The sequence below is a fragment of the Lissotriton vulgaris genome, chromosome 12, assembly GCF_964263255.1.
Source record: "Lissotriton vulgaris chromosome 12, aLisVul1.2, whole genome shotgun sequence".
Lineage (NCBI taxonomy): Eukaryota > Metazoa > Chordata > Amphibia > Caudata > Salamandridae > Lissotriton > Lissotriton vulgaris.
Window position 1 is genome coordinate 14,782,280 of NC_141700.1, and position 26,672 is coordinate 14,808,951.

Genomic DNA, 26,672 nt, shown 5'->3' on the forward strand with positions numbered 1-26,672 from the left:
GGACTATCACAGGGGTCAGTAAATGTTCATAAATATGACCAAATGAAGAAAGAAAGGAATGTATTAAATTGTAAGCATTTGTTCGTAGCATTTACTGCTTTAGATTCAAATGCACGGTACACTTCTACTATCTAGTGTTAGGTACAGATGTTTGCAACTAGTTTTTAGGGCTCGCCTATTATATCCCGCAGGAATTAATAGGCGAGACTATAGGGGCTAAATGTTATATCCTGATCATCTCCTCCCTGCTGCTCAGCCTGTGTGTGTGATGTCATTGGAATGTTCCTGTGTGCATGGTTTGAATGTGTGGTCAGTTTGATTGAGTGGGCTGAGCAGCTGGATGCTGCTCCCGGTGGGGCCTCCTTCCTATTTACCTATTTACCAGCTTTTAACTAATAAACACCCTTTCAAGAATACCTACGACTTCTGGATCTTGTTACCTTACAAATTACATTTTCTACATTGCAACACTAAACTAAGAGCTAAACTAAACTCTCAAAAAATCGGATTTCCAGACGTGCATGTGGTCTCGTGAACGCGCTTCTATCCGCCTGCCTGCCTGCCTCGCATCACCACATCAAAGCCAGCCATCTGTTGCTTCACTTCAAAGGGATCCGCTCCGCCCCCTGCTGCATCAAAGGCTTTCATTTCGCAGCCGCGTTCTTCACACTTTTCACGGCCGCCAGGCCGTGTCTCGCATTTCTCCTCCTCCTCCCACCCCTGCTGTTGCTGCCCACGGTCTCCCCATGTCGCACTTTCATTTTAATGGCAGCTTTGCTTTTCTTTATATCGGCTTTCCTTTCCATTTATCACTGCTGCCTTACTTTGAACGTTTCACAGCTTGTTTAAAATGTTTACATCAACAGGTCTCTCTCGCTTGTGTGCTGCTTCCTCTGTCGAGCAACCCCTCTCCCGTGCTCTGTGTTGTTCCCTCATCTCCCCCTTTTCCAAGGTCTAATTTGCTTTTCCCGTCTCTCCCAGCTGGTTTGTATATATTTGCCTCCTAGTGGCTTAGCCTTAAGCGCCTTTATTTGTGACTTCCATGTTAGCACACTCCAAGTTGCTTTGTCCCACCCCTTGCAGTCAGTAACCTTCTTTTTTCATTTTTTATTTTTCGGGTGGGCTCAGCAACTGCAATTTGTTAGCAGGCTGCTCTACTGTGTATAAAGTGCTTTTGTGCAACTAAAATTAAACTCGTTTTTTCCCCCGATCCAAATTGCCATTTTATTTTTATTGGTAAACCAAAATGATAAAGAAAGAGCCCGCTTCATTTCCAGAAACAGTCGCTTGATCACATACGTTTCCCACCACCATTTTTATTGCACAGCATCGGTCAAAATGCTTGTTACATTGCAAAAATTATGGATACAGAGAATTTCTTCTTATTGGTCCTACTAAGTTTAAACTTTTTGCTTGAAATTTGATTTTTTGTGCCATGACCGAGAACAGAATCATCAACTTAAATTGTTTTAAAAGCAAACGAAGGAAGCTTGTCCTCTTTGCGTTCCAACTGACATGTCTCCTCTCCATGCTCCTCCATTCTTCCCTTCAAAGGCTCCGCTCCCCGCCTGCACCACTCTCCTACTTCTCCTCCCACGGCCGTCCTTTCCGCCCATGGCACTGCTTACATTTAGAACCGTCTAGTTTCATTTCTGTATCCCTGCCTCCTGTCTGTTCCTTCTTCGCCTACTGCTTCACCCCAGCCTCCTGTTTCTTCCCTTCTTCAGCGAACGGTTTCCAGCTGCTGGGAACCCTGCACTCACCCTCATGTTTGCTCTAACTCCACGCGTCCTACCTGCCCAGCTCCTGCTGTCCGCCCAGCTCCCTGATATTTGTCATTAAGCGCATCGCTTGCACTTGTTTACGGTCCAATATTTGTGTCCACCTTCTTAGAAAATCGCCCACATCCTTAATAAATGCATCCATGCAGGCCAGTACATTTTAACGGAGAGTTTGAGTTGTTTCAGCGTTTCATGCCAGAGGACTCTCCCACCTACAACAGGCTGAGAACCAATAAGCACATACCCTTTAAGATGGTTACAGTGTCTGTGGGCCTAAATTAAGCTATTACTAGCACAACACCGAAGTATTTCACTATATAAAGCTGTCATCTTTTGCTTTGTATTAGCAATACATGTGTGAAGTTGCTTTGTAACGGTTTATTTTGCATAGATTTACTTTGCAGAGCTGATCTGCATTATTGTGCAACGTCTTATGCCTACACTGCAGTGAAACATTCGGATGTATTACTCAGAGTGGTTTCAAGAGGAGTGAATTATAGAGGGCGCCTGCTGGATGTTTTTGCCATCTGTTCAATAGCTGCCGAAGGCAGCGATTTATCTTTTGCCTTCAGACATCTGCTGCTTTCTATTTTTTATTTCAGTTGATTTTTCTTCAGTTTCTTGTAGGTGAATGTTTTTTAAGCCACCAGGGTGATTGAACAATGGAGGTTTAAATCTATATGTGGTGGCCATATTTTATTAATATTGAAGATCTCTTTTGGTCTCCATTGATGCATATCGAAGCTTAAAATTGGTAAACGTGTGCGTTTTGGCCTCGGTTTTAACATTCACTTTTCTTGAAAGCATAAACGTTTTTTATTGGCTGTATTACAGATTTGTACTTGTTTTCTTGTCTTGCCTTCTGCTTCCCTGATTGTACTCGTTTTTTCTTGCCTTTGGCTCCCCCACTCCATTTATCCATCCCCCCACTCCATCCATCCATCCATCCATTCCCCCCACTCCATCCATCCCCCCCACTCCATCCATCCATCCCCCCACTCCATCCATCCATCCATCCATCCATTCATCCATCCATCCATCCATCCATCCATCCATCCCATCCATCCATCCCACTCCATCCATCCATCCATCCCCCCACTCCATCCATCCCCCCCACTCCATCCATCCATCCATCCATCCATCTCCATCCATCCATCCATCCATCTCCATCCATCCATCCATCCCCCCACTCCATCCATCCATCCCCCCACTCCATCATCCATCCATCCATTCCCCCACTCCATCCATCCATTCCCCCACTCCATCCATCCATCCCCGCACTCCATCCATCCATCCATCCCCGCACTCCATCCATCCATCCATCCCGCACTCCATTCTTCCCCGCACTCCATCCATCCATCCCTGCACTCCATCCATCCATCCATCCCCGCACTCCATCCATCCATCCCCGCACTCCATCCATCCATTCCCGCACTCCATCCATCCATTCCCCCGACTCCATCCATCCCTCCCCGACTCCATCCCCCGCCCCACACTCCATCCCTCCCCCGCCCCACACTCCATCCCTCCCCCGCCCCACACTCGATCCCTCCCCCACCCCACACTCCATTCCTCCCCCACCCCACACTCCATCCCTCCCCCACCCCACACTCCATCCCTCCCCCGGCCCACACTCCATCCCTCGTCCACACTCCATCCCTCGCCCACACTCCATCCCTCGCCCTCTCGCCCTGCCTCTATCTCTCGCCCTCCCTCTATCTATCTATCTTTCGCCCTCCCTCTATCTATCGCCCTCACAATCCATCGCATCATCGCAGATCACTCAGGGGCACCACAACATCACTATGTGCTACCACAGCATCACTGAACGCCACCTCATCACTCGTCGCCGCCACAACATCATTCAGAGATACCACAGCATCAATCTGTGCAACCATTCAACAACAACTGATTCAAATATGTTCTCTCAATGTTTCAAACTTTATTATAAATGTCACCAATTTTTTTTAATATTTCACTTCTGTTCTTGTATTTTCATCACAATAAAATACACTAAACATAATCTTCCAAAAAGTTATTTGCAAAAGTTTAAGCTATTGCCAATATAAATTACAATAACTTTTATTTAAGTATTAAATATTGAAAAAAATACAACCCATTGTCATTTTTAATGTTAATACATCTAAGTCATGTAAATACAACACATATTGCATTACAAATGCTATAGGTGTCACGTTTGCAAAAGTTAACACTATTGGCATTGTAAATGACAAAGTTATTAATTTAGCTATTTTCAAAACAAAAACATAAATCCAAAATTTGTCATTTACAATACTAAAACCTCTAACGGTACTAATGCGAGCCCTATTGCATTGCATATGCTTGTTCTATGAAGAAGTCTCCGAGTCATGGTATATACGTCTCCCCTTACATGGCCATGAGCATAGGCATTGTCTCCCACCTTTGGCTTTGGACGTATATCAGGTTTTGTGTTTGAAGCCTGATAGTGCCTCCGTCTGGCCTTTTCATTCCTTCCCAGATCCGTACTCACACTTAATCTCTGCTCTATGATCCCCAAATCCTGTGCTCCATATGATTCCCTCTGGACTGACCACCATCAAGTCTGCAACCTCTATCTATAGTCCCAGCTTGACAAGACCATGTGCCAGGCCTTCCTCACCTTTCTGTTGAAAAAGACTCTTCAATACCAACACTAACAAAGGTGGGCCCATTGAAGGATGCAGAGGCAAGATGAAGACACAACCCCTGGCATCTTCAGGGAGTGCAACGGCAAGGGGGAGAAAGAAGCCATCCCTTCTGGGGCACAGCAGCGGCAGTCTCGCACAGAGGAGAACTTGCCACTGAACCTGATAGGGACCACCAACAAGATCTTCTGGCTTCACAACCCACCAAGCCATAGGCTGTCCCAACCCATGGCCGCACAACGGCCCTATGCAAGATTAGTGTGAAAATAGTCAAAGGTGAAAGTCACAGCTGCTTGAACTTTCAGTTTGACGTCAGCGCACTGTGCACACTGATCGTCAAGCAAACAAAACAAGCATTGGCATAGCCAATAGGTCTTGGCTTTGGGACCTTATAAGTGTTTAGCCATGCAACACTTGATGTTGTTGCACCAATGATATTGTGCTGGATAACTAAACACTTATAAGGTATCAAAGGGGAGACCTATTGGCTATGCCAATGCTTGTTTTCCATGTTGCCCAGATGCCCTTCCTTGTTTCACTTCATGCCTCATTCTCATTCACCACCAGCAATTTAAATAAGTGCTATGATTCGACATAGCGCCTTTTTAAAACATTCTACCATGCTGAGCATCAGCTGTACAACATGGCTAAAAACACATTGATTCAGCCAATTATAACTATCACAGGCGAGCCCTGTCGGCTTTGCGAATGCTTGTTTAACCAGTTTTGTGTCTATTGAACCGTACACATGATTCACGGTGAAGGTCACAGGTGTTATCGAGAATGTCATTCAGGTTCCAGCGGCAGCTTGCTTTCCTGCTTTATTACGTAGCAGCAGCCAAACTCGCCTATCCCCTCCCAGTAAAAGCTGGGGAGTTTCGCTTTCGTTTCTCAATTATCTGGAATGTAACACTCCACTCCTTCTCCTCCTCCTATTGGCTGTCTCAATCATGATTGTTAAGGGAAAAAGAAACGGAGGCACAATTACCAGGTTAAAAAAACTCTGCATCTTGTTTAAGTTTTCAGCTCCAAGCTCTTCTATAATCTCCAAACAGGAAGTCATTGGTATTTTAATGTAAGAAAGTAACAGCGTAATGGCATGGCACGGCCACGGCTCTTCACATAAGCGATGAAATAGAAAAGTGAATCAGCTATTTTCTGCAGCACTGTCCAAAGTACAGAGGTATCAAAGGCACATACTTCTAAATCAGCCCAGAGAAGGAAAAAGGCTTTGAAAACAAGCAGCAGGAATTTAAAGAGAAAACAAGGAATTCAAGGAATGCAGCGTCCCGCGAGTGGTGTGCGCGAGAGCGCCCACCCGGCCATATGTTTTGAATTATCGCGCCCGGGTCTGGGCACAATAATTCAAAATATATGGCGCCGTGTGGGTAACCGCAAGCAATAGGCCACACACGCACAAGCATGTGTGTGGTGAGCTTTTTGAAGCGCTTACAATAAGTCTCGCAGAGCAGACCATGCATGCTGCTAGGCGAGACCTACAAAGCTTTGGGATGAGGATGCTCTCTTCTTCATCAATCTGAGGTGGGGCGCTTCCCCTTCACCGATGTGGGGCTTGAAGAGTAGCAGTAGAGGGAGTACCTGCCTCCGTATTAGGAACAGCGGGAAATAACAACGGGGAACACTCGTAGTAGTGCTGACAACATATCTAGTATGTCAGTAGCATACAAGGGGTTAATGTGCATTGTGGTTTGAGTGCTGATATTATGATGAAGAAATCCATATTTCAGAGAGATCTGTGATATATTTCCCATACTTCAAAGGCACCTATGAAATATCTTCTATATTTTACAGGTTCTTTTGAAGCAAGGGTTTTATACCACTGTATTTTGAGCAATAAAAAAGATAAAAAATATATAGCAATGCCATTCCAGGGCAAACCGACTGGCTCAATAGAACACGTGCATTAATAAACGTAGATTCACACAACTATTCCTGTTATACAAAGTCGAATTCAATGGTATTACCGCAGCACACTTTGTAACTGATGTAAGAAAATATTGCTTAATGCCTCACAGATTCCATTCTCAACCCTATTTACAGAAGAAAGCTGGAGCCATACTCACAAGGCCTAGTTATTATAATTTTATGTCAATGTCTTATTTGTGCTTTGGTAATTGTCAAATACCTCTATTTATAACTATTGCACATCAAAAACGACATCATGGTATAAATTTATAAACCATATGTGCAGGTATCCTATGCTCTTTATTACCATTGTTGAAGGGCTCAGGAGCAGAACAGCCAAATGACCCACACATCTGAGCGTACTAGTTGCTTCAAAGAATTAGCAAGAAACCCCACTATGCAGCCACAAATGAAGACACAATACATAACCATTAAAAATAACTGATTTATTGCTGTTCAAAGAGGTCAGATATTCAGATTCAGACAATGGCTGTGAAACTGTGACAAAGCCAAGAGAGTCAACTTGGCCTCGAGTTAGGTAGCAAAGTGTTTGCAATGTAGAATCTATATGACAAACTGTATAGCAAGCAGACCTTACTGCAAAGTACTAGCTAGCAAGATATCTACCACTGCCATCAGGGGACAAGAAGCGGGAGGGAGACCGGTACAGACATCCCTTCCCACGAGCAAGCGAAGCATCAGGGACAAAGAATGCAACACTCACACTTGTAGCATTTAGCAGAAGAACAGCAAGGGAGGGAGCACAACCACTGTTCTCGGCCAGCCTTCAGGGGCACTGAAGGAAATGGAAGAGAGATGCATAGACCTCTTTCTGCCAGAAGAGGGCACTGCATGGAATGGAAAAGATATGCAAATATTTTTTCTGGCAGGCAGGGGTCACTTTCTTAAATGGACATGAGATGCATAGTCCTGGTGAAATTATGATCAGAGACCCCTTTCCATCAATCAGCAGCGGGGCACTGATGCAGAGACCCTATCCATTCAGTCCAGACAGCAGGAGGCAATGCTAGGAGTACAGAAGAGATACACTGACCCCTTCCAGCCAGCAGGGGGCAGCAAAGAATGAGACATATACAGAGATATCCTCCAGTCAGCTAGGGCATGCTGGATTAGAGAAGAAATACAGAGACCTCTTCTGGCCAGCAGGGGAGTCTGCCAAAAATTAACATAAGCTATACATACATCTTCCACTCAGAAGAGAGTACGCTAGAGACATATGGAAATAAACAGAATTCTTGAAGGTAGCAGGGAATTGCAGAAAGAATGGACACATAGAGAGGTTTCTTTCAGACGGCTGACAGTTGTCAGCAACAAGAAAGTGGCACAGAAATCTGGAGACCTCTTGCAACCAGCAGCAGCGCCGCTGGGAATAAAGAAGTGATGCACAGACCTCCTCTGCCAGCAGGCAGGGGATTATTGCAAGAAAAGGACAGAAGATTAAAATACATATTCTAATTAACTGAGGTCACAGTGATACATTGAAAGAGATACTGGGATCCCTTCAGCAGGTGGCGCTGCAGAGAATGGAGAAGAACTGCACAGGCCTCCTTAGCCAGCAGGGGGCGCTTCAGGATATGGAGCCCAGATTAGCAGACATATTAAGGGTTGCGCACATATCTTCTACTCTGCAGAGGTCACTGCATGGAATGGAAAGAGATACAGAGACCTTTTCCATTCAGCAGTGGGTGATGCAGGGATTGAGGTAGAGCTGCATAGACCTCTTATGCCACTAGGTGGCACTGCAAGAAAATACTATATTACCATACTGATTCTAGTCAGTGGAGGGGCGGAGCCATCTTCTAGTCAGCTAAGGCAACCGCATGGAATGAAGAGAGATGTGGAGACCTCTTCCAGCCAGCAGGGACTCTGCAGGGAATGTAAAAGAGATGCATGGACCTCTTTGCCAAAATGGGCCACTGCAGAAGACAGTGACGAGATTAAATGACATATTCTACTCAGCAGGCACCGGCATAACGAAACTTGAGGGGGCCCCCCTGCAAGGTACGTGGAGGCGCCCCCTCCGGACTCATTCAGGAGCTCCACGGGCCCCTGCAAGGTACGTGCTCTCTGGGCAACGAATTGTGCTAAGGGGGCACCCTGCAACTTGGGGGCCCGCTGCACCGCAGGGGTTTAGGGGCACGTGTTACGCCACTGTCAGCAGGGGGCACACATATCTGGTAGCCCGCAGAGGTAACTTCTTGGCATGAAGAGAGACACAGAGAGCTCTTCCAGCCAGCAAGGGGCGCCGCAGGACATGAGAATGAGCTTAACAGGCATATTACAGTCAGCAGGGGACAGACATACCTTCTAATCAGCAGAGATCACTGCCTGGAATGGAGAGAGATACAGAGACCTCTTCCAGCCAGCTGGAGCTTTGATGGAAATGACAGAGTTGGGAAGACCTCCTTCAATCTGTGGAGTACACAGCAGGATCTGGAGGAGAGAGCTGGGGGCCTCCTCCAGCCAGCTGCAGGGAATGGACCATAACTTGAGCCCATTACAATAGAACTGGAGCTGCAAAGGGAAGTAACTGGGATCCAGAGACTTCTTGGAGTAGGCAGGAGTTCGGCAGCTGAATATGTAGATGCACAGACATCTTTCAACTAATTGTGACAGAGTGAGAAACACAACTACAGAGTCCTTGTGCAAGTCCCAGATAGAAGAGGAAGGCTATCAGAAGACTCTTATTATAGCGAAGAGATACTGAAGAAGAGACACAGACTAACCAGCCACAGGAGGCAGTGCTGCCAGAACAGATGAAGAGTGAATCTAAATGTAAATATCCTGTACCAAGAAAGAGTGAAGTTAGGGCAGCTGAACAACTTATCGTGGGCTTAGCAAGCAAAACTACAGGAAGTGGAACTGGGACAACTAGGTTAGAACGCCCTGATCTAACCAGCAATGGAAGCTAAGCCTTGTGTCTGTAGACTGTGGTTCTAGGGCCTGCTGTTGTAGACACTTCTATATATTACATCTCTAGGCATGCTTCTGTAGACAACAGTTCTTGGTGTTGCTTCTGTAACCTGTGGTTTTCTTGGCGTTAAGTTAGTTGAATGCTGTTCTAGGCACTGTTTCTGCAGCCTGCTTTTGTAAATGTTCCTTTAGTAGTCGCTGTTCTCACTGTCGCTGCTGTAGTCCTCTCTAGGTGAGGCCATCGTCTTCCTGATCCAGTCAAGGAATTTGGTAACCGCTGTAGCCACAGGGGGCTTGGATTTGACATTGCACCCCCTGAAGCTGAACGAGATGAGTCCTTGCAGCACGCCGTTGTTGCAAACCACCGGGTCACCCGAATCTCCCTGTGGACACAGGACACAAAGCTGATGAGCAAAACAGTCTCGTTTCCAATACCCTTACATCACCCAACACCCCTCATGCCTCTGTTTCTGCAACAGAACACACAAACCATCCAGGCAAGGATCTAAAGCCTTGTAAGATGCAGTGAAACCTTCCTGGGGGGCCCCGGCTGCAGATATCGCACTCTGCACAGGAGTGGCTCCGCTATTAGGACAGAGAAGCGTTGCCCCAATGCCACAAATGCCCCGCAGGAAAGTCCCAGAGATGAAAAACATGTTAATTAAGTTAATTTATTACCATTTTATTTTTCATCCACCCGTCCTGAAGCGAGTGTCCGAATTGGGCAGGACCACTGCTGCTGAGTGAGCGGTGCACTTCAGTTTAAAGTGCGTCTGTTTTTATGAGCGACTGCCTTGTGACGGCCAGCCAGACATGCACATTTTAAACTTCTCTAACCTAGATGTCCTAGACAGCTGGGCATAGAAAGTGCAGGCCTCTAATGCTCTTGAGAACACTGAAGGAGGCCGCTCCCTCCAATCCTGGCACTTCAATCTTGCTGGGTACCAGTGTGAGAGCAGCGCCAGGACTGGTTTGGGGAGTTTGCTGGAGACAGAGCAGAACACGGACAGCAGCGAGGAGGATATCAGACATAGAGTAACAAGCCAGGAAAGTGGTAATTTATTTTTATTTACTCTCCACTCACCTTGCATGCACGCACACGCCAGCCACACATTTGCCCCCCCACTCTGCCTACTTGGCAGCCACCACATACTCTGCAGTAGACGGTTTAAATACACTGCATTCAAGCTTCAGATTAGAAGGGCTTTGAACATCTTTACATCTTTCACACAGACAGGACCAGTTATGATTAGAATGTAATCTGGGACAATTTGCGTTACAGTGGTTCTGTGCAGTTCCCTAAATTATGCCACATCATGCAACTCCACTGCTAATTGCAACAAAAGTATAGTGTGGGATGGCAGAAACAACCAGAATGCGAGAAGCAGCTGTTTGCGGGAATTGTGTTTCTCGCACTATCTTTTTGTGAGAAATGTGCTCATGTCAGAAACTGATGCAAGGATGCAGTCCGTGGTAAAATAGGACAGGTTTGCATTTCATGCTATTATGCGTAATTTTGCATACTTTTCCTGAAATTTCACAAATCGCACAAAGCAAATTATGCACATTGGGCATACCCCAAATTAAAGGAAATCAGAATGTTTGCCCCAATAGGTTGGTGCCTCTTCAAGGCCTCTGACGCTGGCCTAGCTAGTCATGAATGACCCCTCTTCTGCTTTACCAGCCCTCCAGTGCCCTGGCCTGTCTGCAATCTCCTCACTTCCCCATTAGCCTGGTCCATTACCCAGCATTCCGGGGTCACGTGACACTCAGGAAACATCACCTTGCATTCCAGGGTCACATGATACTCGGACAACGTCATGTGGTCCTTTCATCCCTCTTCCATTATCACCAAAGTCTCTCCCTTCACTGACATCATTAACACTTCCATTCATAAGAGATACCTCCCAGAAGACCTGATAAAAAGATCAAATACACCCCCAAAGAAAAGGGAAAGGGGACTCCTGCCAAGTCCACTCCATCACTCACCGCCCCTCCTGGGTCAGAACCTAAAACACAGTAGTTACTACACACCGACCTTTCTGAGCTACTGAAACCCACCTAATCTGGCTCGATACCCGCCGCAGCACTGAGGCTGCAACCCTATCAGGCACCGCCGGTGTATCGCACACATAAGGGACATCCCTGTCTACAAAAACTTCCTTACCCCCTGTCTTTTACACCCTCGAAAATCATCTTACTGCTGACCCTCTCAGCACTCGTATTATACACAGCTCTACAAATACACACCAGCACATCCATGTGACCACCTCAGAATCCCATTGCACCCAGTGGAATGTGGGGTACCCTATGAATTTGTGCCACTAACTTAGAGTGACCAGATTCTCTAAACAAAAGACCGGGACAGGTCATAGACACAGAAGTAGGACTACCGTTTGCAGTAACCGTCGACATAAAGGTAGGACTATTTGACAACTGTCACAGACTTAGAAAAAGAACTACAATGACAGCCACCTCCACAGACACAGATGAAGAATTACATACTGCAAATCAGATGTGTGAGACAGACCAGAAAGCAGTGTTTACTTTAACATTGCCAAGAACAGCCTCAAAACTAACTTGCAAAAATGGCTAAAAAGCTTCTCCCATGCCAGAAGCAGAGAAGAGGAAGAAGGACGAGAAAGGGAGACAAAAAGGCACTATAATGCGGGAAAGGCTGAGGAGGTAGGCCTGTTTGAGTCTCTGATATGAAGGGAGGGATGAGAGCAGGGCTTTTGTGCCTCAGGGAAGAGGGGAGGGGGGGACTGACAGAAGGCCTGTCTGTGCCTTTGAGGTGTGGTATGGGCGGTGACTATAGGCCTGTCTGTGCCTCTGAGATCTGGGGGGGGAGGGGGGGGGGGTTGTGGCATTTCTCAGGTGTAAAACCCATGACATCATAGTGCTTAAAACATTCCCCAAGTGCATTTTAGGGAGTGCCTTTCTTCAGGGGGCTGTTACTGTCCAATTACAAGCCAGCATTTCTGGTCATCTGGTAGAACCGTCCAGTTTCCTCCTAGGTAGGTAGACTGAGTAGTGCAGAGTAGGGTACTACAGCACTGACGGGTTGTAGGTCACAGCAAGCAGAGCTGGCCTCTGACACTGTGTATCTCACCCAACCATGTCCCATGAGACAACTGCACCCGCAGACGTTTCACCGCTTCTACGTCAGACAGGGCCTTCAGATGTAGTAGAAATATTACCCGAGCAGGCTTGGAGGCTGCAGTAACTTGAACACATCACAACTCGCACACGACGCCCGATGATACCCCCTACACTCCCTTCAACCACTAATGCACCGCGTGCCCTCCCAGCGCTCTGAAACAAGGCAGCGCGCTGAAGGCCCATACAGCGCTCTATAAAGACCAGGTGACATAGCCGAAGTACCAGGCTTTAAGTGGGATGCACAAACCTGGGGGATCTCTCAACGGGGCGTGGCCGATGGAATTAAGGGCATGTCTTAAAGCATACAAGGTAAAAAAATCTGTGCTTAGCAGAGTGCCCCACCCGAAAAATGTGCTGCGTCTGTCACTGTAACCAGAAAACTAATACAACAAGTAACAACACACCTACGACAAGCCATGACTATTAGCGTTGTCAATTATTAGCTGCATACGGTAAATAAGCAGCAACTATGGCTTTGTTGTACATAACATTGAGAATACTTCAGTTCTAGAATGATGAGACTGTGAAATAACTATTACGGGTCTCTTCAAAAGCAGTGAAGGTTGGTACTGCTGCTGCCGTAAGATTTTTTTTCAACCCCAAGGACAAAAAGGGAGAGACCAATAGAAACCCATCTCAGCACCTGTGCAAAGTAAGCAGGTGCACCAAGACACTATTTGAAAACCCGCTCATCTCTGTTTAACCCAGGCACTGCACAAAAACCGGGACATTTCTTTAATTTGGATCAAAGTGTCGGAACACCGGGACACTGCTCCAAAAACCGGGATCGTCCAGGGAAAACAGGGACGTCTGGTCACCCTACACTAACCCAGCTGACCAGATACACAGATTCCACTGGGTTGGTGTCTATATTCTGCTTTCAAAACAGCTCTATGCACACGTGGCAGACAGACCTGAGAATCCGAAATCAGGGACGAGCTAACAGACCGAAAGAAGACATATTGCTGCACACAGGCAAAGAAGGTCTTCAAGAATTATAAAAATAGGCGACTACATTTTAAGTTTCTGGACCGAGCATATTTCACCCCAAGAAACAGCACAGAATCTACCAACGAGGGCTATTGCTGTGTATCATCTAGTCCCTCCGGGATCAGTCTACCTTGAAAAGCGCGGCAAATCACCCGTGAGGGTCTCAGGGCGAGGAAGATGCTCGCTGCTTCGTGGTGATCTGCTCATTCGAACAGCCAGGTCTTGAGTCCTTTCCTGAACTGCTGGAGCGATGAGGCGGCCCTGAGGAGAAGAGATTCCTCTGTATCACATTACTATCCGTGCTCCATGAGGGATTGTTCCATTTGATGGCTGGCACACGATCACCTGAACCATTTGGCGGGAGTCGTGATGAGCCAAAGCCATTGATGTCTCTTCAGCCCTGGATGAACGCCTCTTCAGTGCCTGACATCGCCATCGCCATCCCAGACGGCTACAAGATCATCCGGACGGACCGCATCAACCTGACTGGAGGAGGCATCGCCATCATCCACAAGAACACCATCCGCATCATGACCAACACCGACGACACCCTCGCACCCGCCAAGCACCTGCACTTCCAGGTCCACATCAACCCCAAGACCACCCTCAGAGGCACCCTCATCTACAGACCCCCGGGACCACGCACACAATTCAGCGAAGACATCGCCGACTTCATCAGCCCGCACGCCCTCCCCTCCGCTGACTACATCCTCCTCGGGGACCTCAACTTCCACCTGGAGAACAACAACGACCGCAACACCACCACCCTGCTGGACAACCTCGCAAACCTCGGACTCAAGCAGCTGGTGACCACCCCCACCCACTACGCCGGACACACACTCGACCCCGTCTTCTCATCCAGCAAGGACATCACCTTCAGCCACGCCACCGGACTCCATTGGACGGACCACAGCTGCGTCCACTTCAGCTTCAAAAGGACCATGATCCACCACCACCAGCAACAGGTTGCACGCAGAAGCTGGAACAGGATCACAGCCAACCAGCTCGCGACCTCCCTGAGCAAGAACCCACCCACCAGCGCAGCGAACCCCAGCCAAGCGGCCACCAACCTCACGAAGTGGATCAGCGACTGGGCAGACGACCTCGCCCCTCTGAGGACCCCGCCTAGCAGACCCGGCAGCAAGAAGGCCCCATGGTTCACCGACGAACTCAAGAGCTCCAAGAAGAACTGCCGAGCCCTCGAGAGAGCCTGGCGCAGAGACCCAACACCGGACAACATGACTGCCCTCAAGCTCGCCACCCGAAAACACCACCAACTGATCCACGCCACCAAGAAAACTGCATTCAAGGAACGACTGGACAACAACGCACACAACAGCAAGGAACTCTTCAACATCGTTAAAGAGCTCTCCAACCCCAACGCCGGAAACAACGACATCACTCCGTCGCAAGACCTCTGCAACTCCCTCGCCTCCTACTTCCACAACAAGATCGCGGACATACACAACAGCTTCAGAACTCAACCGACGCACGCCACGACCGAACCACCGCCCCCCACCACCACCCTCCGCACCTGGACCCCGATCAGCACCGAAGACACCGTCCGCACGATGAACTCCATCCACTCCGGATCTCCGACCGACCCCTGCCCTCACCACGTCTTCAACAAGGCCGACGCTGTCATCGCACCCCACCTGCGGGACATTATCAACACCTCCTTCAACACCGCCACCTTCCCGGAGAGCTGGAAGCACGCCGAACTCAGCGCTCTACTAAAGAAGCCATCAGCCGACCCCACCGACCTCAAGAACTACCGCCCCATCTCGCTGCTCCCGTTCCCTGCAAAAGTCATCGAGAAGACCGTCAACAAGCAACTGGCCGCCTTCCTCGAGACGAACGGATCCCTCGACCTCTCGCAGTCTGGCTTTCGGGCCAACCACAGCACCGAGACCGCCCTGATCGCAGCCACCAATGACATCCGAGCCCTGCTTGACAACGGAGAAACAGCAGCCCTCATCCTCCTAGACCTCTCCGCGGCCTTCGACACTGTCTGCCACCGTACACTAGTGCAGCGCCTAAGCAACGTCGGAGTCCAGGAGAAGGCACTGGAGTGGATCATCTCCTTCCTCGCCGGAAGGACACAGAGAGTCCGCCTCCCCCCGTTCAGATCAGAAGCCACCGAAGTCATCTGCGGCGTTCCTCAAGGCTCCTCGCTCAGTCCAACCCTCTTCAACGTCTACATGAGCCCCCTCGCAGACATCGCACGCCAGCACAACCTCAACATCATCTCCTACGTCGACGACACCCAGCTGATCCTCTCCCTCACCAACGACCCCGCCACCGCCAGAGCCAACCTTCACGAAGGGATGAAAGAGGTAGCCGAATGGATGAAGAACAGCCGCCTGAAACTGAACTCGGACAAGACGGAAGTCCTCATCCTGGGATCTTCACCCTCCGCCTGGGACGACTCCTGGTGGCCCCCCGCCCTAGGCAACGCACCCAAACCAACAGACCACGCACGCAACCTGGGCTTCATCCTGGACTCCTCCCTCTCCATGACCAGACAGGTCAACGCCGTCTCCTCGTCGTGCTTCAACATCTTGCGCATGCTACGTAAGATCAGTCGGTGGATCCCCACCGAGACCAGGAAGAAGGTCACCCAGGCCCTCTTCACCAGCCGTCTGGACTACGGCAACTCCCTCTACGCCGGAACCACTGCCAAGCTCCAGAAGAGACTCCAGCGGATCCAGAACGCCTCAGCACGACTCATCCTGGACATACCCCGTCGCAGCCACATCTCCGGACACCTGAGAGACCTGCACTGGCTCCCGGTCAACAAGAGAATCACCTTCCGTCTCCTCACCCACGCACACAAAGCCCTACACAACCAAGGACCAGGATACTTAACAGCCGCCTCAACTTCTACGCTCCCAAACGCCAGCTTCGATCGACCGGCCACGCCCTCGCCGCCGCCCCCCGCATCCGAAGAGCCACCACAGGGGGACGGTTCTTCTCCTACCTCGCCGCCAAGACTTGGAACTCCCTCCCGACCCACATCCGCCTGACCCAGGACCACCTCACCTTCAGGAAGCAACTCAAGACCTGGCTGTTCGAGCAGTAGCGGACCCCCCTCCCCTAGCGCCTTGAGACCCTCTGGGTGAGTAGTGCGCTATATAAATGCTGTGATTGATTGATTGATTAATGGGCTACGGTAGACTGATCCCGGAGGGACTAGAGGATACACAGCAATAGTCCTGCTGTCGGAGAAGCACAGACTCGCGAACAACCTCGAACCTGATCTCTCTGGCATTGTGACCTATCAGTATTTGTATTACGGGATTGTCCGCATCTTTGTATTTTGTGTTTAACATGCTCTGTAACTGATGTAAAGCGCTCCGATACCCACCGGTCAGGTCAGCGCTATATAAAACTCCTGAAATTAAAATAAAAAAATGTAATAAATTGCTGCCGGAGCCCTATACCGCAGGCTCGCTATGCATTGCTGCCGGAGCCCTATACCACAGGCTCGCTATGCACTGCTGCCGGAGCCCTATACCGCAGGCTCGCTATGCAGTGCTGCCGGAGCCCTATACCGCAGGCTCGCTATGCATTGCTGCCGGAGCCCTGTACCGCAGGCTCGCTATGCATTGCTGCCAGAGCCCTATACCGCAGGCTCGCTATGCATTGCTGCCGGAGCCCTATACCGCAGCCTCGCTATGCATTCCTGCCGGAGCCCTATACCGCAAGCTCGCTATGCATTGCTGCCGGAGCCCTATACCGCAGGCTCGCTATGCATTGCTGCCGGAGCCCTATACCGCAGGCTCGCTATGCATTGCTGCCGGAGCCCTATACCGCAGCCTCGCTATGCATTGCTGCCGGAGCCCTATACCGCAGCCTCGCTATGCATTGCTGCCGGAGCCCTATACCGCAGGCTTGCTATGCATTACTGCCGGAGCCCTATACCGCAGGCTCGCTATGCATTGCTGCCGGAGCCCTATACCGCAGGTTCGCTATGCATTGCTGCCGGAGCCCTATACCGCAGGCTCGCTATGCATTGCTGCCGGTACACCAGTCAACACTGAAGGGTCGCCCGCCCGGGCGGACAGTACCACAGGAACGTCTGAGACTCCGCTGCAGCGTCAGGTAGGCTGGTACACACGTCTCACTCGCTTTGCATGGCAGGGAGAGCTGGAACAAGCATGGGAGTGAACCTTATATGCAATTCTTTAACGTTCTCCTGTTTGTTAATCACAGGATGAGCGGCAGTGAGTTGTAAATAAAAAGTGAAATGTGAGTACAGTGTAAATAATGTGAGTTTGGGCTGTGTCCCTCTGTAAGTCACTGAAAAGTTTAATGGAAAAGAAAGACAAGTTTCCCTGCTGATTGCCCCCTTGACATTCAACCAACTTGAGGAAGCTCTTTCTGTTACCTCTCACTAACCCGGACATCTCATATACTGTATAAAATGCATGTGTTTATTTAGGTGTTTTGAACAGCGCTTTGGTGCCACCTACTGTTCACTGCAGAGCTATGCACACACGCAGGAAGAGCACAGCAGATACAAATATTTAACAAGACAGTAGAAATAAAAGAATCTTTAGACACCACTGGACTATTGACAAAGGGAAGTTACAGTTGTAGTAATTTACAAGTATAAATGTACTTTTACACATTTTAATAACTTTATATTTTTAATTACTTACAGTAATATAATTAAATTTACCATGATTTCCGATGAGTTTTACTTTAAGTCTCCAACTCAATTGAGTTCTGGGGGCGGAGAAGGGGGGATACCAGTGGGTGGCAGTGTGTGGTGCTGGGCGTACTCCAGCTCTGAATTGGAGCAGTTTACTACCATTTTGGGTCCCTTTTTGGTAGCATTAACCCTAGAAGTGCAATTTGTGAATAGGAATGGGCTTATTCTTCTGTTGGCGAGTAGACGTCCCTTCCTAAACACCTCCCTGACCCTCCCTTAACCCCTCCTTACTCCACCCTTAACCCCTCCACTTCAGTAGTAAGTAGTTTCATTTTACAGCCACTCCCCTCTGTCCTGCCCACATTCACCACCAAAACGTAAACCTTCTTGCACCGAGGCTCAGCACTCAGGATGAAGATCTCGCCACAGAAAAAGACGCAAGAGGCTGAGGTGAAGCTTGCACACAGGTTTGTGAATAGTGTTTTGTAGTACTACAAAATGCAGATTGCTAGTAGGTCCGACCTTTTCAACATGAAGGTTTCCCAGACTCATCTACCGGTTTAATAATGTTGTTTAATTCTATTCACTTTTGTTTTCAAGGGAGAATTGTAAATTTGTGCTCTCTGTGTATGGGAACGCTATATAAATCTGACAAATAAAAGACATCTCACGCCATTAATAATAAGTGAGCAACAAACACTTGTATCTGAAACTTTTTCCCACCGCATACATACTGCACTTGTTACACTGCCTTTGCTTTGTCCAACAGATGCCCCCCACTTCACTAAAACTCAATCCCAAAATCAGATTGAAAACTGTCTAAAGGGAGCGCTACCCACTGGCCTCATGCCATCCCCTCGGCCAATGAGAAGTCACTTAGGGGCATATCTACCACTTTTTCATGCAGCCCAGTGCGGCAGCCGCCAATGCTTTGCTGCTTGAGAAGGAGAACGGAGGAGAGCGGCAGATCTACTGAAATATGGCACTCTCCTCCTCGTTCCCTAGCTCCGGCGCCGAAATCATCTGCCGTGCACCAAAATGACACCTTTGCGCCGCGATGCCCGGGTGTCTCTGCGAGTCTAGCATAGGGTTCGTACAGGAAGGGAACCCTTCCAGTACAATATACTATGCATAGACTCACTTAAACCATGTTCCCCCTTTGTATGCGCGCTGTACAGTGCAGCACACGTACAAAGCCGGAAAAGGAAGGAAAAATGAAAGCATTTCTCCTTCCTTGCGCCTCGTTAAAAAGGACGCAGTTTTCTCACGCTAAACTCAATCTACTTTATTTAGCAAATTGGGTTTAGCATCAGAAACCTTGGCTGGTTGCATGGAAACACGCTTGCTCCAGGCAACATCATGGAGAGGGGCGTGAATTCGTCCCAGCCTGTTGCACAAATCTACTGCGCCGTGTTGGCTTTCATTATGCCTTCACTTTCAACAAGCTCTTCCTTTTATTCCATCTCTTTTGTTTCTCATTTTCACATCCTTTTAATTATTGTTCATCCACACGTGGTCTTGTATTGCTCCACCCATGTTATTCCCCCTTTGCTATAAGTAATACAAAGCTATGCGCTGCTTTGCGTTACTTTCATGTTATTTCCAGCGTTAAACAAGTTTAGTAAATCGAAATAAAATATTTCACCACAATTTGCGTCACTTTTGTGACAGAAGCAGAGCGTAATATCCTAGTACATCCCCCCCTAGTGTCTCCATTGACCCGCCTGGCCTTCAAAGGCAAAGACATCCAGAAAGCAGGAGCGACCTGGAACCGAATCTATCCGCAAGATGGAGTCTTTGTCCATGTGGCATCAGCTGGTTGATGACAGAAGTGCCTGGGCCTCACCTGACCTGCTTTATCGGAGGAATGGTGAGTCTTGCTGTAAGAAGAAACATGCCTCCCCCTGGGGCTGGAACAAGGACTGTATGTTGGAAGGCCTTGGTGCTCCTCACTGGCCTCTAATGGAAGCAAGGCTTTGAGGCCAGGACAGCCCACCACAGGTTCTAAACACCCCATCACAGCTTATTAAGAGATTTATACCCTTGATTTTCTCCTAGAGGAGGCAGTACTGCTCCATACTGAAAACACAATGAGATGAGGGACGGAGCGCTGAAACTTTTCAGACACTCACCCCCAGTCACAGATCTGGGTTGAATCCATCATCGTTCTTTAGCTCACATCACCACCCCAGTTTGGACCCAGCCATATGCAAATCAGTCTTTACCCTGTGCCTCATGGGAACAGTCCTGCCTGAACTGCAAGCCAGGTCCTCCCTGGACTGGAAACAAGCATCCTAGGACTGGTTTCAGGGTATAACCCTTCATCAGCCAGGATAGCTTGAATAAGGAGGCAAAGTAAGCAAGAGACCCATGTCTGGGCATACTCTTCCAGAGGCGCATCTAGAGCCAAATTTCGGGGGGGGGGGGGGGGGGGGGCTAAAAAAAATTTCGGGGGGGGGGGGGGGCTGAACCTTTAATCAGTAGGCAGAGTGGTGCTGCAGGCGCTCTTAGAAGGGGTGAAACAACTGGAAGGCCTAATTACCATGCAAATGGTCTTTTAAGGACCTGTTAAACTTTTGTGTGCGGCTCTGTGTGTGCCCAAGATCTGTCTCATCCTGGGCTGCCACACACGACGGGGGGGGGGGGGGGGGGGGGTGAAGCCCAGTGAGTTCAATGGGTGTTGCGCGCCTGTACTCTTCCATCTTAGGGCGAAAAAAGCAAACACAAGTCGATGATAGACAGAGCGCTCACCCCAGTCACTATTACATCTGGGTTGAATCCATCATCATTCTTTTGCTCACTTTAACACCCCAGTTCAGACCCAGCCATATGGAAATCAGTCAACCCTGCTCCATACTGTGCTCTAAACTCTGCAACTCTCCTCCGTGACATACAAGGCGTAGTCCAAAGCATCTTAAATTCACAGCCACCTCTAAAGAACTCAACAGTAAGGGCGACCACCTTCTTCTCTTGTAAATATTTTTAAACAGTTAAGAGTGGCCCTTGAGCTAGTTCACTTTAGAGAGTATAGGCATCAATTCATTCATTCAAGAACACAAGTGAGGACTAAGAGCAGGACACCCAGACCGCAAGGGGCGGCTTGTTCTTCCTAATATGAAGAGGACTTGGGCGGCTTGAAATCAAAACAGCATGATCTTTTCTCCTCTCTCAGCTTTACCACCATTCAGTTACTCTCTCCCGCACCCCTCTCCACTCACCTAGTCTCTTCTTCTCCTCCGCTGCCACTATTCTGTTCTTGTCTGCTGCTCCTCCCTGTCCTCAGGGGCTCCCGAATCAGGGCTTCAAGTACATCTAGATCAGCTCTAACCATACAACCACCCACCATAAAATCGTCTTCACTCTTCTTCTCATCCCCCGCCTCCCACTCCTCTTCACCACAGCGCTTTCAGTGTTCCGAGGTGTAGGATCACTATACCAGCCCTGTTGTGACAGACCATGACTTCCAGACTTCTGCTTGAAGCCTGCTGGCATTCCTGCAGGCACTAAAAGCAAAGTGCATTGATACACTAGCCCAAGCATGTGCAGGCCATTAACAGCTCATAGGATCCAGGAACTCTGATCTTGGCACTGTAGAAAAACACGCACATTGAAAACCAGCCTTCCATTACATTAAGAGTGGCTGTGTACTGAAGAGCTGGAACTCACTAGTCAGTACAACACATACATTATAAAGCAAGTTTTGCTTGTGAGGTCTCACCTGGCAAGGGAAGCTGCCTTCCTTCACTCCCTGTAGGCACATCATGGAATCAGAGATTTCTCCATTCCAGGCCCGGCTGCTGTTGCACACACGGCCATCGATTACCTTCAACGTCATCTCCTGCAGAGCTTTAGATGTTGGCCCATTATACTTCAAGGAGCCCCAGCCGGCCACGCTGCACACTACACCAGGGGCCACAGGTCTGTCTCTCTTTGGAAGCTGGAGAACAGTCACATTCTCATTCAGCTGTGCCTTCCTGCTCAGCTGCAGAGGGACAAAGAAGTTGGGGTTCAGAGTGTAATATCCAGAGAGGGCCGTGAAATCATCACTGTAGTCGGCACATGTGTATACGTATACCTTCTTGGTCCGTATAAAGGGATTTCTAGCGCTACAAGCAGAGAACCCCCTAAAATCTCCACTCTGGTCTGTATTGAATATGCACACCACCTTGGGGTACATGGTGGGATGTAAAGTGTCACATGTAGAGAACCCCTTCAAAGTACCATTGTATATTGTGGTGAAAGATTCAGACTTGGGCTAAATGGCCACCGAAAAAATGCAGGAAGAATACAAGTATTTGCCGAGAAAGAGAAGAACATTATTGTGTGTTGGGCTCCCTGTATTGGATCATCTACAAATATCACTCAGAATCATTTGTTTCATCTTATAGATTGAATTGTACACTATCAACACCAACAATATCAAGATAGCTGAATATCAAGGGACAAAATCTGAAAGGGAAGTGCAGATTTACTTTTCCTAACTCCACATCTATACACCTTGAAGATATATGTACAGCATAGGTATGTATATGTGGAGTTAACTAGAGAAAATCTAGACGTATTTACCTGGAGATATTTTATAATCAATATTCTGTCCCATTTATATTGTGGTTTGATATTCAGGGTGCACATCACTGATTGTCTTGATAATGGAAGAAGGGAAGACTACATTTGCCTCTGCATCGCTGGATAGTGGTGTCTTTGGGATATTCTTTGACCTAGACTGGGCCATTAAGAATGATATCATTCAGAGAGTTGAGAAGACTCCTGAGGCAATCTGAATAGTTAGTGGCTTGCAAAATGTGAAGTACAGTGTAAATTATTGTGAGAAATTGTTAACAGTTTTAGCTGTGTTCCTCTATAAGTCACTGAAAGGTGAAATAAAAAAATTATGTTGGGTGCCTCATTGCCCTCTTGATATCCAACCTTTAAGGAAGCTCCTTCAATTCGATACAGGATCCTTTGTAGGTCTATTTTGGAGACCATACTGAAATATTAACATTTGATATTACTTCCTCACCCAATTATGTTGTAATAGTTTCTAATTTGTTGCTTAAAAAGGCATAATCTGTATGTCAATTGGATCACTAGAATAGTATCTTTACCATCACAATTTTGACATGATAATTGTTAAGCTTCAGAAAATTGCTTGTCACCTAACAATGAGATGAAGAATTTCACATCGAAGTTAATTGTTGCTAATCTTTCTTTGGATCCACTTTGGTACCATGCTTTTTCTCCATTGTTTTGTCAAGACCAAGAATGATTCACTTTCCCCACATAAGGAATACAACTGGCCCATATGAACTGAACCTGACACTAGTGTTCCTTTTGGAATTATGTATTCTTTATCCAAAAAAGCAGCAGATTCTGCAAAGTGGGTCCATTATACCAACTTCTGTACTAGCTGGAGCACCCTCGTTTTTTGCACCAAGGAAAGATCAAGATCTTTGCCCCCGTATTGACTACAGAGGTTTACATAAAATTGCGATTTTAGTTGATTATCTTCTGCCACTCATACAGGATCATTTGCAGTCTATTCAAGGAGAATGAGCCTTCACCACGCTTGATGTGTTAGGTGATTATCATTTTGCTCCTATGATGGAGAACAAAAACTACATAGTGGCTTTCTGAATTACAGTTGTGTTGTGCCACGCTTCTGACACTCTTTCCGCATTTAATGAACTTAATAGTTCCTGATGTTTTGAATCAGTTTGTATTCCTCTACTCAGATGATATCCTTGTGTTTTTCAATACTCTTGTATCAAGAACATTTGACTTCTGTTTTGACAAGAATTCAGCAACAACATTTTAGATTGTAAACCTGAGAAGTGAAATCTTAAAGTTCTTTGTTACAAAAATATTTACATATTTAAAAATAGAGTATAAATTAGACATTGGGTTAAACAAAATATAGTGAACAAAATTACATGTACCAAAATTAGATGCATTTCTATGACATACCCCAGATGTCCCTATCTGCACAACCTCCAAGTATTTTTTTTAATTGTTATGGGGTGCAGTAATTCTGTGCAGGCCCCATGTCTTCAATGTCCAAAAAAAATGCTTTGTGTAACCTGCCCTCAGTTTACCAACCCTCCTGCCCAGCATCCTCCACCCTTGATAAAACAAATGGGTCACTCAACAGGAAGAGAAGCATGATGGTTTAAGAGCCCTTTAACCTCATTAGCACCAAAACATAACAAGCTTTGGCAAAGCCAATATTCTACAACTGTGTGCTAACGTTTGGCTTGGCAATTTGTTTTCTTTAATTTCAAAGTATTTTATTATTTTTTTATAAACAAGTACATTAGCATTTCCGTTACGAGGTACCAGCCAAACGTGGTTGGTGTTGCAGTAGTTACAGGTACTTGGTATACGTTTAGCTGAACCCCTTTTCATTGACTTGCTGGGAAATTAAGGACAGGGTGATGTTTTTTGTGAAACTGCAGAAGAGAACAATGTTTTGTGTGTAAGTGCACATTTCCCACAAAATATTTTTCACTGAAAAGAAAAATATAGGGTAAGCTCGAGAATAAGCAGTAGGTCATGAGGGTGTAATTAAACCCCTCTTTAGTAACAGCTTATTAAGTGTACAACAAATTTTGTTTTTGTACAACTGTTAAAAATCCTCCCAAGGTGTGGCAAGGGTATATATAAAAAAAATATTTCACTGGATAAAAGCTAGACATTCAGCATTATTGAGAGGCCGCTTCGCTGTTTACCCTAGTTACTGGTTAGAGTTTAACTAAACATCTCCTGTAATGCTCCGGTCACATACAGGAAGCCACCCTTATCTTTATAATCCATATACACTTCTGACATTATGAGGCACATGGGCTTGAAGGTCTTTTTACTCACCATAAGGTAAACAAGCATTTGTAATGCCATAGGTCTCGCATTAGGAAAGTTTGAGCTATTGGTATTGTGAATGACACATTTTTTATGCATGTTTTGTTTTTGAAAATAGCGAAATGAATAGCTTTGTCATTTACAATGCCAATAGTTATAACTTTTGCAAATGTGACACCTATAGCATTTGTAATGCAATCTGTGTTGTATTTACGTGACTTAGATGTATTGATATTACAAATAACAATGGCTTTTAATTTTTTTTCAATAATGAATACTTAAATAAAAGTTATTGTAATTTATAATGGCAATAGGTTAAAGCTTTGTAAATAACTTTTGTGAAGATTATGTTCAGTGTATTTTATTGTGACGAAAATCCAAAAACAGAAGTAAAATATTAACATCTTTTTGTTACATTTGTAATAAAGCTTGAAACATTGAGAGAACATATTTGAACCAGGTGTTGTTGAATGGTTGCACAGATTGATGCTGTGGTGGCGCTGAGTGATGTTGTGATGGCGAACGAGTGATGCTGTGGCATTCAGTGATGCTGTGGTAGCACATAGTGATGTTGTGGTGCCCCTGAGTGATGCTGTGGTGGTGCGGATTATGCTGTATGCTATGCTATGTTTTGTTTTGCTATCCTATGCTTTGATTTGTTATGTTATGCTATGCTGTGTTTTGTTATGCTATGCTATGTTTTATTATGCTATGCTATGTTTTGCTAGGCTATGTTTTGTTATGCTATGTTTTGTTGTGTTTTATTATGCTATGCTTTGTTCGCTATGCTGTTTTGTTATGCTATGCTATGCTGTGTTTTGTTGTGTTTGGTACGCTATGTTTTGCTATACTATTATATGTTTTGTTTTGCTATGGGTGAGGGTGGTTGAGACGGTGGGTGAGGGTATGAGGGTGAGTGAGGGTGAGTGAGGGTGAGTGAGGGTGTGTGAGGGTGAGAGGGTGAGAGGGTGTGGGGGATGAGGGGGTGTGAGGGGATGAAGGTGAGAGGGGTGAGAGGGTGTGTGAGGGTGTGTGAGGTTGAGTGAGGGTGTGTGAGGGTGTGTGAGGGTGAGTGAGGGTGAGTGAGGGTGGGTGAGGGTGGGTGAGGGTGAGAAAGTGAGAGGGTGTGTGAGGGTGAGTGAGGGTGTGTGAGGGTGAGAGGGTGTGAGGGTGTGTATGGGTGAGGGTGGGTGAGGGTGTGAGGGTGGGTGAGGGTGGGTGAGGGTGTGTGAGGGTGTGAGGGTGAGTGAGGGTGAGTGAGGGTGGGTGAGAGGGTGAGAAAGTGAGAGGGTGTGTGAGGGTGAGTGAGGGTGTGTGAGGGTGTGTATGGGTGAGGGTGTGTGAGGGTGTGAGGGTGGGTGAGGGTGAGAGGGTGAGTGAGGGTGTGTGAGGGTGTGTGAGGGTGAGTGAGGGTGTGTGAGGGTGTGTGAGGGTGAGTGAGGGTGTGTGAGGGTGAGTGAGGGTGAGTGAGGGTGTGTTTGGGTGAGTGAGGGTGAGTGAGGGTGTGTGAGGGTGTGTGAGGGTGTGAGGGTGAGTGAGGGTGTGTGAGTGTGTATGGGTGAGGAGGGGTGAGAGGGTGGGTGAGGGTGAGAGGGTGGGTGAGAGGGTGAGTGAGGGTGAGGGTGTGTGAGGATGAGGTTGGATGAGGGGGTGTGAGGGTAATGGGGTGTGAGAGTGAGGGAGTGTGAGGGTGAGGAGGTGTGA

At 47.4% G+C, this 26,672-nt stretch overlaps 1 protein-coding gene across 1 annotated transcript in view; it reads right to left on the minus strand.

The window, feature by feature from the left end:
• Positions 1-6,804: 6,804 nt before the first annotated feature.
• GZMM (granzyme M) overlaps positions 6,805-26,672 on the minus strand; it is a 41,480-nt gene continuing 21,612 nt past the window's right edge. The window contains exons 4-5 of the mRNA XM_086946743.1: positions 21,835-22,098; positions 6,805-9,690 (exon numbers count right to left, since the gene is read on the minus strand). Of these exons, the coding sequence (XP_086802869.1) occupies positions 9,496-9,690; positions 21,835-22,098 (459 nt within the window). The 3' untranslated portion in view covers positions 6,805-9,495. The remainder of the gene's footprint in view (positions 9,691-21,834; positions 22,099-26,672) is intronic.